Source organism: Galleria mellonella, unplaced genomic scaffold (assembly GCF_026898425.1).
Source record: "Galleria mellonella isolate WM207_F2 unplaced genomic scaffold, CSIRO_AGI_GalMel_v1 utg213, whole genome shotgun sequence".
Lineage (NCBI taxonomy): Eukaryota > Metazoa > Arthropoda > Insecta > Lepidoptera > Pyralidae > Galleria > Galleria mellonella.
Genome location: NW_026442039.1, coordinates 5983047 through 5997905, shown reverse-complemented (window position 1 = coordinate 5997905; position 14859 = coordinate 5983047). Strand labels below are relative to the sequence as shown.

The 14859-nt window shown below is 36.7% G+C and overlaps 1 protein-coding gene and 1 non-coding gene across 2 annotated transcripts; one reads left to right on the top strand and one right to left on the bottom strand.

Moving 5' to 3' along the window:
• Positions 1-242: 242 nt before the first annotated feature.
• On the top strand, positions 243-324 carry Trnal-aag (transfer RNA leucine (anticodon AAG)). Its single transcript has one exon. It is a non-coding gene; the product is annotated as a tRNA-Leu (tRNA).
• A 9819-nt stretch (positions 325-10143) lies between these two features.
• On the bottom strand, positions 10144-13961 carry LOC128200603 (uncharacterized). The gene is made up of 2 exons (XM_052894544.1): positions 13670-13961; positions 10144-10390 (listed from the first exon to the last, which is right to left on the bottom strand). The coding sequence occupies exons 1-2, from the start codon at positions 13894-13896 to the stop codon at positions 10171-10173; spliced, it is 447 nt and encodes a 148-aa protein (XP_052750504.1). The 5' UTR covers positions 13897-13961; the 3' UTR covers positions 10144-10170.
• Between the last annotated feature and the right edge of the window lie 898 nt (positions 13962-14859).

Here is a 14859-nt window from a genome sequence, read left to right as displayed (position 1 = left end):
GCTTATGTATTTGTTGAGACATCACACAATAGCTTTAGCAATATTGAGATTAGTAAAGTATACGATTTATTTATAGAACGCATGAATTCTAAATTGAAATGAAAATAAAAAATAAAACATTTAAAAAAAAATATATTTGAAATGTGTTTTATTTTAAGTTCGTGAAGTTTTTATCGATAATTATTTATAGAAGCGATAAAATGTAGTGAATGACTACCGCTATTTCAGACTGTTTGTCATGTGGTAGCGTGGCCGAGCGGTCTAAGGCGCTGGTTTAAGGCACCAGTCTCTTCGGAGGCGCGAGTTCGAATCTCGCCGCTGCCAGCTATTTTTTGTCAATATATTTTTATATAAGATAATTCTGAAATAGAGAACAAAATTTAATTTGAGTTGATTAATATTTCAACAATTTATAATTTTAGAAAATCACTTAGTTTAAGTATTTGACATTTCTAATTGTTTAAAAAAGTTATCCATTTTTTCTTCTAAAATCATAACAGCTTAATTTGTAATCAAACATTTTTACATAAAGTAAATTCTACGCACTTGATTCAAGCCGCATGACAGCTTAGAACTTTAAGAGTTAATAAATTATCCATGTATTGTTAATGCAAACTGTTTATTTTCATATAACTTTACATGTAAATTAATAAATCCCTCTAATATTTCCTAACCTCTCTCACAATAACCAGTTTCAACCGGTTCTAACCAATGTAACACAATAAAAGCCAATTGCGCGCGCAATTCGCGTCACGTCGCTGTCCGGACAGTGCTGTTGCCCAGACTCTGAATAGAAATTAGGGCATTCCGATGCTAAGCTTAATTCCGGAAATAGGGGACATTGGAGCCGTTTCGAATTGGCTTTTGGTGCGCCTCGTTGCTTTATAAAGCTGTTTACGCGCCCAAATTGTATTTAAACTATTCGAAATGAAGGCAAATCGGGCATACGTAATGTGAACAAATATTTATTTTGTTCTATAAGTGTACTGTGGAAATTATATAACAATACGTTAAATATATCTCACTTGCAGTTTGTTTGTCGATGCATTTTCGCACTTGTGGCATGGTTGTGTTTATGTGTGCATAAAAATATGATTAATCCAACCAATAAGTATAGAAAGTCAGAAAACAGCTTGAAAGGGGTCGTAAAAATTGAATTATTTAAACTAAGATTTGAGCTTTTAAGATCTTGGCCATATTCAAGACTTATCCAACCAAACTGTCAACTTATTAAAGTTATACTTTTATTCTAAGATATTTATATTCTTGTTTATTCCGATACTTATTTCTTTATTTATGATACTCAGAATGGCAAACAAGCTAACGACCCACCTGATGAAAAATGGCTATCGCTTATAGACATAATATTTTTTTATGCAACTTAGAATGGCAAACAAGCTGACGGTCCACCTGATGGAAAGTGGTAACCGTCGCCTATAGACATGAGCAGTGCCATAGACATGACAGAGTATACTGTTTCGCCCATGATACCCCCCATGCGTTGCCATTCCTGACGACTCAGGTGTTATTCCTCTGTACCCTGTAAATTCACACCATATCCCACCCTTCAAACCAAAACACAGCCATGCAAACACAACTGCTTTACGGTTGAAACACGAATCGGACAGAGGTACCCAAGCAAACGACTTTTGTACAAAGTCTCCCTCTGGTATCGCTTATAGACATAATACTTCTCATGCCAATCCTAAAGGCTATGGTATTATGCTTCAGTGCCCTAAAATTTCACTATAATTTCCTTCTCATCATCATCATCATCACAGCTTTTAACCGTCTACTGCTGAACATAGGCCTCTTCCTATTCGTGGATTTTGCCAGTTTCCACGCTTACCAGGCGGATTGGAAATCACAGGTTTTAGTGATGTTTAAAGAGGGACGCTAAATCCCATCCCTTGATCATTAAGTTCCCTTAGTCGCCTCTTACGCCAACCACTGTAAAAGAAGGGGTGTTCCATTCTACGCCGGAACTACACGACGGACAATCCCTCCCCATATTCCCTTCAAACCAAAATATAGCTTTGAAAGAACAACTGCTTTGTAGAAAAACTCCTTGTCTCAAACGAGTAACAGACACAGACCCATCAATTTGTTTACATTCCCACTGCATTTTTAAATCACAGATGTTTTAATCTTCTACAGACGTTGCCAATCGCAATTCTATATAAACAGAATAACCTGTAGTTTTATGCAGGAAAATTTAAAATAGGACCCACTTCTACAGTTCGGTCCCCCGCGGCGATGTCTTACGTACTACATGGAACTGATAAGACCCGAAGAGTTTTGATAATGTAATATGGTATTTTTTTTATTATAGATTATAATGAAATAGTAATATAATAGTAGTACCCCGCTGCGCTAACAGTACACGCTGGAGAAGCAAAGTGAGGGGTGATAAGTGAGAATGAAAAGACAGGTCAGTTAGCTCATCGTGATGAATACACCTGAAATTCAGCACGATGGTTTCCAAGGAGACCGCGTAGAGGTCGATCTGATAGAGTATATTATTATATTGCTAGTAATACGTAGGTATTAAGTAAATAGTGTGTGGCACCCTATCGAGTGGGAGGGAAGAGTTTGTTAGTAATGGGGAGGTTAGTTAGCATCGCTATCGTCGACCTCCACGCGGTTCCCCCTGAAAACCACCGTAACTAATTTATCGTTGAATTCCTCACGATTGGCTAACTGACCTGCCTTTTCGTCCTCACCTATCATCCTTCACTGGTATGCCGCTGATGTATACCGAAAGCGCAGACGGCGTTACCATTCCATTATCATCCATCGAAAAAAACATAAGCACCCTATCGAGTCGACCTCGGCAGGATATTAAATTGGCGATATACTTAGTAATATTTGTGATACAAAATCCCTTATCCCTTATTATCCACCCAAGTGCCACCTCCATAGTAATCATCATCCTCGACATCTCACGTTTCCGTTCCGCCTATCCTCCTCAGATATCCGCGTTTCGTTATTTCGCATTACCAGTTTATTTTTATTTCGTCAGTCCCGCTGAGGCCGTGTTTATTTATTAAATACGATTCTTATGGACTTTAATGAACTGGCTTTCGCTTCTGGGTTGGGTAAGCAAACTGAATTTAGTTTTTCTGTTTTTTTTTTTCTCTCTCCTAGTTTTAGCAATAATGAAATTATATTTATATTATTTAGTGCTGTTTATTATTTTTCGTACTAATATCATAATAAGGAACGTGTTATCTATATATATAAAAATTAATGCCACTTTTCGTTGTAATTTTATAACTCAAGAACGGGCTCACCTATCCAAACCAAATGTTTAAGCTTTGTTCGGACTATTTAGTAGATGGTTTATGTGAAGTTTGCACAAAATCGGTCGAGCGGTTCTTCATTTATTACATTTTTTGTAACAAATGATTTCAATAAATGGCGGATCATTTTGTTAATGTGTCAAATTCAAACTTTTTTTTAAGATGGGGATTGTGCTGTCAAATTGAAACTTTTTTCAGTATTGACAGTACAAGCATGTTGTTATGTCATACATGCTTGATCATTTATTTTTTTTTTTTTTTATTATTTCACTTTATACGTAGCGAAGCACCTACCGGGCCGCTAGTTTGTTTATAAATAAATGATATACTCAAAAAATCTTTTTTTACCTATACAAAACAAATTGTTATGTTTACATTATTTTTACCGGTACCTTTCCTGCACTAGATTACTTGCCAATTCATTATTATCTCTCTAACTACACTGGGTTGGCTGGAAGAGATCTCTTTTAGAGATAAGCCCTCCCTTGCTAACAAGTTGTTAAACTAATCGCTATATGTATTGTTCAAGTGCAATAAAGAATATACTATAAATGCTACGTTATCAGAAAACATAGATTATTGCTATGTAGTTCCAGCATAGAATGGGCCATCCCATCCTTTTCCGTTAGTATCATAAGAGGCGACTAAGAGAACCTAATAGTCGAGGGATGGGCAGTAAGATCCCTCTTAAAACATCACCAAAACATAACTACGGTTGCCAACCCCAAGCGTGGCAACTACTAACAAACCCCTTTTTACTGGGAAGATCTATGTCCAGCAGTGGACAGATAACGGCTGATAAGACGATGATGATGTTGAGCGTATGCTATTATTTTCAAAAATTCTAACTACCCATGCACAACCAGACCGAATTGCTAGCAAATTATATACTGAGAAGTTGCTGTCTGCGGAGCAAAATCTTAATATTTCTAGACACACGACATCTTATTCCTTCGGAAACGCAGTATTCCACATTGGCGGCACAATATATTCTACTATATCGACGCTACTATTTATTATCTATCAGGTAGACCGTAAGTTTGTCTGCCATTCCAAGTTTATCTTTACCAGAGGGAGACTGTACAAGTCGTTTGCTTGGGCACCTCTGTCTCATTCGTGTTTCTTGTGTAAAGCAGTTGTGTTTGCATGGCTGTGTTTCGGTTTGAAAGGTGAGGTATGGTAGTGAATTTAAAGAGTACAGAGGAATAACACCTGAGTCCTCTGGAATGGCAACGCATGGGGGGTATCATGGGCAAAACAGTTTACTTTGTTGTGTCTATGATACTGCTCATGCCTATAGGCGACAGTAACCGCTTTCCGTCATATGGACCATGGACCATGAGCTTGTTTGCCAAACAAATCTGTACACAAAATTAACTTTACCGTTGACAAATCAATCGGAGACATCACATGTCAATAAACGAAATCTTGAAGAAAGTAGCACAGTGAGAAATAAAGCCGCGCCGCCGGAATCGAACCCGGGACTTACGGGTATTGATCCGACAGTAATGCCGTATAATCCACTTAGTGGGGTAAGTATGAGTGACGGGGATTACGTTATGGTAGTGTATAACAGGCTATCAAATCCAAAAGTTAAGTAATTGGTTACCAGGAAGCCGTGCTCTTGTAAGACTGTTTCTAGTTTGAAGTATTTGATTATCTCTAAATATTATATATAAAATATTACCTCTTAGTAGGTATTATTTTTATTGTTTTAAACGGTATTTTTGAAATATTATATGCACAGAGGGAGATTTTGTGCAAAAGTCGTTTGCTTGGGTACCTCTGTCCTATTTGTGTTTCAACCATGAAGCAATTGTGTTTGCATGGCTATTTCGGTTTGAAGGGTGGGATATGGCGTGAATTTACAGGGTACAGAGGAATAACACCTGGGTCTTCAGGAATGGCAACGCATGGGGGGTATTATGGGCGAATCAGTATACTCTGTTATGTCCATGGTACTGCTCATGTCTATAGGCGACGGTTACCACTTTCCATCAGGTGGGCCGTCAGCTTGTTTGCCATTCTAAGTCGTATAAAAAAAAAACAATTAAATCGACTAGTAGAGAACACTGTCCGATGTCCACCAAATGTACATAGAATTTTACTGTGCATTAAAGTTTAAATAAATAATAAACATATATATATTGTTGTATTGTGCTCCTGGCATAGAATGGAACAGTTCTTCCAGAGGTGACTAAGGAAACTCAATAGTCTAGCGATGGATAGTAGCATCCCTCTTAAAACGCCACTAAAGCCTAACTGCGGTTGCTAACCCGCCTGCCAAGCATGGCAACTACTGGCAAAACTCTCCTTATGAGGAAGAGACCTATATTAAGCAGTCGACAGTTAACGGCTAATATAATAAAATAAGGAATAAAAATATATAATAATACAATATGACACTTAAACTACCATCATATTCAACTACAAAGTCGTGTAAAACTGGCCCCCTCTTGCATGGAACAATTTATGGTAATTCTCTTAATATCGAAAAGAATTTATCTTCGATAAAAGATTATTTGCCCATAGTGCTAGCTGAATACGTGTGTATTACTAATCAATAACCTGAGTTATATGCAAAATCTTCAATATCCGAACCTAGATTTCATTTTAGATCAGTCTGGATTAACAATATCTAGATAGGGCGTTTCTTTATAAACGCTTCGTCAAAAACCGCTCAACTTTTTTTATTCTTTAATTCTCTATTGTACACACTAGTTATAAGAATATGACAGAGGTAATCAAAAGTACAAAGGCGAGCTTAACTCTGATAGAGTTTTCTTCCAGCAACACCCAAAGTGGAAAGGAGCATCAATGTCGACAGATACAGCAGTGTACCATACAATATTGTGACAATTTTTAAACACACAAAATTAAATTAATTACATTATATTTAATCGTACAAATACACATATACATATACATAAATATATACCCAAATCTATGCATATACTTACACACACATACATATATACATATAATATACCTACATATATAGACAAATAAATATATGTTCATAGAGATAGAAGATGCTCTTTAAGTCTATTCTTAAAAATATTTAGGGATTAACTCTCACGGATAGATATGAGAAGAAAATTCCACAATCACAATATTCTTGTGTGATGAATTTCATAAGTTGTATACCAGATTTAAATAATCCATCAGTGTGTACTTAAATAAAGAAAAATGTATTGTACTTATTACTTTTATGAATGAAAATTATCACGGTTTGAATTAATAGATAAATAAAAATGTATTAGCATTACAAGGATGCAAGGTAAAGAAACAATAATAGACAGCCTTATCGATAAATAGGTAAGTTTCAGATAGAAAAGAATTTATTGATTTATTTAAAGAAAAAACTATGCTTGCTAAGATTGCTTTTAAGTGACTGCGTTTTGGGACGTTTTTCACTCGACGCTACATTTAAACATAGTATATGGTGTAAGATCAATGTATATAAGGTGTTACCTTATATATAATATACCTATATATTTACAGCTACTATTATTCCTCCACTGCACTGATAATATGTCAACAGTACTGCGACATGGCGCATTGTGTTCGACCATTTGCTAATTATCCACCGGATCGCTTGCATTTGACGTGCATTCGTTCTATAATTGAGTGATTCAATGCAATCCCGGTGTTTGTGTGGGCCATTGTGTTAGAATTTGCGTATGTACATAATGAACAGATCGGTAGAAATGTATTATCAATTAAGCAGTACAAAATGATTGATCACATTATTGGATACTACATACCATTCAAACAGAAGTCATTTACTTACGTATTTTTGTTTTTTGGTGGGTAAAAATGGAATGGTAACCCCGCCTGTGCTAACGGGATACGCTGGAGAATAAAAACGGGCCAGTTAACCTATCCTGATGAATTCTATTAGAATTAGCCACGATGGTTTCCAGGGGGAACCGCATGGAGGTCGACCTGACAAGATATATTGCTAGCAATGGAACTAATAGCTTGCATTACTAACAATCCCTTCCCCCCTTTACTTACGTACTTCAGTTATATATGTATTTTTGCAGTGAATCAGCTATGTTTACATAGCTCCTTAAATAGTATATAGTTTTTTTTTAAATGGGTGAAATGAAATAGTGACCCCGCCTGCGTTATCGGTATACACTGGCGGGGCACTAGTGATGGATGATAGGTGAGGATGAAAACAGGTCAGTTAGCACATCGTGACAAGTCCAATCATCAAGAATTAACCACGATGGTTTCCAAGGGGAACCGCGTGGAGGTCGACCTGATAGGGTATATTGTTAAAAAGGTGGTTGTTAGACCCCATTACTAACAATCCCTTCCCCCCACATAGTTATAGTTAGGACATAGTTCCCCTGGACATTGCTGGCTAAGAAAAAAGTCATTATCCATTTAAAATTTGCCTTTCTTTTTCATAAATTGCATAAATCCGACCTGCCAACCAATCATGGCAACTACTGGCAAAACACCCGATTTGGTAAATTCTATATTCACCAGTCGACAGTTAACAGCTTATATGATTGCAATAAAACGAGAAGAGAATAGAAGTAGACGAGAACTTTGTAGAAATGTGATTCATATGAATAAGTCCCTTTTACTTATACGTTTAAGCTTCGAGTCCTATAATTTCACAGCCATATCCCAATTTACAAATAATCAAAACACAGCCATGCAAATAGCTGCTTTGCGCTAAAACACAAACACATACAAATACGCACACACGCACGCACGCACGCACGCACGCACACGCACACGCACACGCACACGCACACGCACACGCACACACACACACACACACACACACGCACACGCATACAAACACACCCATACTTATATACTTTACCCTTATAGACAGCTTTAGTACAAAGTCTTTGTCTACACTTTTCTACACAAAAATCTCGCTACTGGGTAATAAATTATTAAATACAAAAAAAAACATTTTAAATATTAATTAATGATCTGTTCATTTAACGGATAATGGAGGACATAAACATTTCCTTTAAATTCTTGAATTAATTCTTCATTAGCATTTCTACGTAACCGTTTGAACTTTCATTTTGGTTTACAGCGAAGTGATAAATATACATACATATATAATACAAAATACATAAAACCTTTTCGGGCACCGTGTAGCATTACAGCTACAGCAGATAATAAGCGACATCAGGGGCCGTCCTAAATATTTTATACGTGGAGCATCAACCGCAAGCCGCACCGTTTATATATCATGTAATGACCCACGCTCCCTGGACGAGACTGTGTGCGACACTGCGGCTCACAAGGACATATATCCCACTAGAACATACCTCCTATTTAAGGAATATTTTCGAAATGTTACACACACTAACACATGGTGTCTTTTTATATAAAAACTATTTAGAATGAAAAAGAATATGAGATACTTTTTCCGTTTTTCTTTTTACGTGTGGTCCCAGTATAGAATGGGCCGCCCTTTCCTTTACAATGGATGTCGTAAAAGGCGACTAAGGGAAGGCGAGGGATGGACAGCAGCGACGAAATTATATTTTGATAAAGATAAATTCAGGTCAATTAGCCCATGGTTCCCTTCAAATACTATGGTGGTGTCCAGAGCGAACCATGGGCCTCACATGATCTCGCCAGCGTATACCAAAAGCGCGGGCTTAATTACTATCACCAATTAAAAACACCTTAATGTTTTTTTTTTATACAACTTAGAATAGCAAACAAGCTGACGGCCCACCTGATGGAAAGTGGTAACCGTCGCCTATAGACATAAGCAGTACCATGGACATAACAGAGTATACTGTTTCGCCCATGATACCCCCCATGCGTTGCTATTCGTGAGGACTCAGATGTTATTCCTCTGTATCCAGTAAATTCACGCCATATCCCACCCTTCAAACCGAAACACAGTCATACAAACGCAACTGCTTCACGGTTGAAACACGAATGGGTCAGAGGTACCCAAGCAATCGACTTTTGTACAAAGTCTCCCTCTGTTAACTAATGGAACCAAATCTCTCTCTCTATAAACAGAGAATCACCACTCTGGTAAAGAGTTATATTTCTGTTGCACTGATGTATTGTGTTATATTCCCTTAGTCTTCTCTTGACGTTTCTATAATTAAAATGAGAAGTACTAATTAGGTTAATTAAGCTCAACCATAGAAATTCTATGACAGACTAAGCAATAACACGCGTCATAAGAAGCAGAAAACTTCATATATTGGATAATTACTTAGCCAGGATAAATATCACGTTCTGCACGTGATTATGATGGGCAGAACTGCTGGCAAGACAAGTGTCGGTCGTAGAAAAAAATCTTAGCATCGCAATGTCCAGAAAAGAAAGGGCATTGTGAATGCAGCCGAATTATTCCATCTCGCAAGATACAAGGACAGATTCCGTGAGCTGGTAGCCAACCTTTATTAGTTGGAAAGCCACTATAAGAAGAAAAAGCTCAACTAGAAACTACTAATGTTATAAGTAAGATATATACCTCATTACATACTCCACTAACCCTTTCTACCCCCATTATTTCAGTGTCGTTAGCCATCAATAATTCATCGTGCCCTGTGAGTTATAGTCCGTACGATCTCCCTGGATTTCCTCTCGCTTTCCACGTGCTAAGCCGTCGCACTTACGTTGAAAATATTTGCTCGCTGTTCCTTAGTTTTGAGGCTAAACTACTGCCTCTATAGTTTTATTAAATTATAATTACTATCTCTCTCTCTCTCTCTTCGTCCTCTTCATACCAAGGATATGATGTGCGCGTTGCCAAAAGAACAGCCAATAAAAAGAATTTAAACTAAAAATATTTTTAATAATACATAAAAAAAAACAACACGAAAGCTAAAAAGCGCGGTATGTTTTATTTAAATTACAAAAGGCCGAGAAATCGTCTATAATATATCCCATTAATTTTCAACATTCCAAAGACTGGGATACGGGCCTTCACTTTCTTCGCCTCGTCTTCACTCAAGTTCGTATCATCTGTCTCCAAATTATCTCCGTCTGGTGATGGATCATTCAGCAAAGTCATCGCTTGCTGCTCGTTTAGAACAGTTAATTCGGCACTATTTTCTTTAATTTCCTTAATCCTGAGGAAAAAAAATTGATAATTTTACATTTCATCATCGTCATCATTTTTTTTATACAACTTAGAATGACAAACAAGCTGACGGCCCACCTGATGGAAAGTGGTACCGTCGCCTATAGACATGAGCAGTACCATGGACATAACAGAGTATACTGTTTCGCCCATGATACCCCCCATGCGTTGCCATTCCTGAGGATTCAGGTGTTATTCCTCTGTACCCAGTAAATTCACGCCATATCCCACCCTTCAAATCGAAACACAGCCATGCAAACACAACTGCTTCACGGTTGAAACACGAATGGGATAAAGGTACCCAAGCAATCGACTTTTGTACTTTTCCTACCATTATCCCAATTCAGTCGACATAACTTTCATTTTTTAGTTTTTTAATACTTAGGTATTCTGCTATTCGGAACACCGGGTCAGCTAGTAAGATAAAAAAAGAAAAAAGATAGTTAATAATTACATTATGTCAAAAAATAAAAATTATAAAACACGCCGTGCCACGTCACTCAATTGTTTTGCCTTCCCGGAACCTCTCCACTAACACTTGAACTTTATGGTATGGTATTAAAGTTCAAATTGAATTTTAAGTATTATTACAAAACGTTTATATGGGAGTATAGAAAAGTATTGTTTTTAGGCTTTTTAAGAACCATCCTCGTACTTCAAGAAATAACATCTGAGTCCTCAGGAATGGCAAAGCATGAGGGGAATCTTGGGCGAAACAGTATACTCTGTTATGTCCATAGTACTGCTCATGTCTATAGAAAACGGTTACCACTTTCCATCAGGTGGGCCGTCAGCTTGTTTGCCATTCTAAGTTTTATAAAAAAAAAAAAAAAAAAACTTGTTTACTATTCTAAGTTGTATAAAAAAATATTCTAAAAAAAAGAATTAACGAAATCGGTTTAAGTGTTCTCGAGATTTGCGCTTAGCAACACATTCGGCGATTCATTTTTATATTACAGATTAATTGCTTAACTTATGTTACGTCGAATTACGTCTATAGACTTAATGAAACATCTACACTGTGACATCCAACATGGGATAATTTTTATCCTAATTCAATACAATTCCAATCATCCAACTAGTATTAGTAATTCTACGATATTAAAATACTATGCATTCGAATATTTTTTATATAGAAAATGTAAATACAACTATTTACTTGGGAACTCACTTAATAAGCATCATAAATAAATCTTTTGTTATTAAAATCACATAACATGACTTATTTGAATATTATTGTAAGATTTCAAAGCTTCTATATGAAAATTAGTTGCATATTGCATTTATTATCCATAATGGAATCACGTATATCATGGCTTTAGTGCATCGTGAGAATATTTCTAAACACATTAATTTTTATTACTTTCTCTAATGTGTGTGCGTGTGTGCTTATGTGCATGTGTATATTATATACATATATGTAAAGTTAGTATTACGCAGTACCCCACATATCATTTTATATATATATATATATATTAAATATTATAAATAATAAATTGCTTTTCTAATAATACATGCATATTAACCACTCCTTACTCTGCAGTAATAATAAAAAAAGGAATAACATAGCGTAGTAACTACTGACAAAACCCCCCCAAAAAGAGGAAGCCTATGTTCAGCAGTTGACAGTTAACGGAAGATTTTTTTTCACAATACAGGGCAAACGAGCATGCGGCTCACCTGATGCTAAGTGACTACCGCCGCCCATGATCGCCCACAACACCAACGGCATTGTAGGTGCGCTGCCGACCATTTAAAAAGGAATATACTCTTTTCTTGAAGGTTAAGTTGTCGTATCGGTTCGGAAATACTGCTGCTGGAAATTGATTCCAAAGAGTGGTTGTGCGTGGAAAAAAGTGCCTTGAAAAACGCACGGTGGAAGACCGCCACTCGTCCAGATGGTTAGGATGAAACTTTAGTTTATGGCGGGTTGTACGGTGGTGAAAATCAGCAGCAGGTATCAATCCGAACAATTCCTCAAAGCACTCCCCATGATAAATGCGGTAGAAGATGCACAGAGATGCAACATCTCTGCGCAGTTTTAATAGGTCGAGTCGCACAGTAAGGCGCTGATTATCAATAATTTAAATGATATGCATCATCATATCATTATCAATATAATTATAATTATAAATAGGAAAGACTTGATTGTTATAATGACTTAACTAAAAAACTATGCACTCAATTTAAAGATTCTACCACCTATAGAAAGCTACATTACCAGCCAGTAACATAAGCTGTATATTATTTAGAAATTTCTATCTACCCGTGCGAAACCGGGCCGGATCGCTAGTCTTAAGAATAAGCAAAATTCTTTCTTATTAGTTTCCATGAATTTGTTTGTTTGTCATTGTTAATAAGTGTATATTTTATGCTATCAATTAAGTAACATGTAAAAATGTAAAAAGTTATATCTCAATATAAATAATAATATGCCACGAAATAGTCGGAATTGTTCTTTGCAACAGACTATGAGAGAGGCATCACATAAAAGTTTATCTGGATATCTCTATCAATCTTAGATCGTCTATCTTATTTAGTCCATAAGGTTTGAGGTAGACTGCAGTATTAAACGGCATACCAAACACTGCAGACTACCCTCAAACTATACATAATAGCTTAATATAACAGGTTATGATGGGGGGGGGGGGGCAAGGGATTGTTAACAATGGAGTCCAGCCCCATTGCTAGCAATACAGGTCGGGTCGACCTCACGTGATACCCTCTGGAAGCCATCATGGTTAATTCTAGTACAATTCGTTACGATGGACAAATTGACCTGCTTTCATCGTCACCTATTACTCCACTGGTACCCCGCCAGCGTATACCGATAGCGCAGGTGGAGTAACCATTTCATTATCGCCTATTAAAAACACATAACCTCGTATCAAAAAAAAAGAGGATAGGACGCCCAAATAAAAGTAAATCTAATTTTAAAAAAAGGGGGAAAGGAATTGTTAGCAATGGAGTTTGACAGCCCCATTGCTAGCAATATATCTTATTAGGTCGACCTCCACGTGGTTCTGGAAACCATCGTGAACAATTCTTGTTGAATTCGTCACGATGGGCTAACTCACCTACTTCATTTTCACCTATCACCCTTCACTGGTGCTCCGCCAGCGTATCCCGATAGCGCAGGTGAAGTAACCTTTTCACTATTTCGCCCATTCACCTTTTCGCCCATTAAAAAAACATAACCTCGTATCAAAAAAAAGAGGATGGAATGCCCAAATAAAGGTAAATCTAACTTTAAAAAAAAGTCTCATACCCACGTGGCATAGAGGTTGACTGTTTCTCCTTATTTTTCATTTCGTCGAGGAAATGCTGCGCTGCCTTGCCCGCAATATCATTGGCCAATTCCTTCAGATATTTCGAAGACAATACAGACTTGAAAATGTCAATCACTTGTTCCGGCTTCAGTTTGATTATCAAAGGGGATTCGTTAGCATCTGTTAAGACATTCAGCGAACAAAACAAGAGAATAGTCGTAAACATTATTTTTTAATAGGAATCAGCCATTAATTTCAATGTTATCAGCTTTACTTCACTAGTTATTGTTACCGGCTTTGACATTATGTGAAATTTATTTGTTTTACTAACTATAAATACTCATGGGGGAAAGGAATTGTTAGTGACATTTAACAACTCCATTGCTAGCAATATTGCTATCAGGTCGTCCTCCACGCGGTTTCCCCTGGAAATCATAGTGGTTAATTCTTATTCACCTTCTCACTGTCACCTGTCACTTTTCACTGGTGCCCCAGCAGCGTATACCGATAGCGCAGGCGTGGCTACCATTCCATCTTCACCCATAAAAAAAAATATATATACTCAGGTATTACTCAGGTCAGGAGTGTAGTCCACTAGCAAACTGTCTGATTCAAGAGTAAGGACACATGGGTAAGAGACCTCGCCCACCTGAGTCACTGCAGTTTCTGAAAAATATTCTGTCCACAACTGCAATATTCCCCTTTCCCTGATCATCATAAATCCTTCATTATTTTTTTCTTTCGTTAATTTAAAAGGAGAGATAACGGATTACACGAGAGTGAATCCGAAGAAAGCTAGTTTATAATAATAAAGTTATTTAAAACTAAGTACCTACATATATAACATATGACCAGACAATCGGTAATAATGTAGATATACATACATATCGTGTAATTATTTTGGTATTTCATTTATTTAATCGATGAAATTTAATTGAGTGTATAATTAAATTGTACAGTTAAAACGTAAGTAATGCTGGCTTCTGCTTAGTAGTTCGAATGATTTAACCATATCTTTCTATTTCAACGACTATAAAAAGGACTACGCTCTCAATAATGCCATATCTTAGTTAATTTTTTTTTTATTTTTATTAAATATCAAAAAGAAATAGTTTGTCAATTCGACCGTGCCATATATACAGGCAAATTATATACTAGAGGGAGACTTTGTACAAAAGTCGTTTGCTTG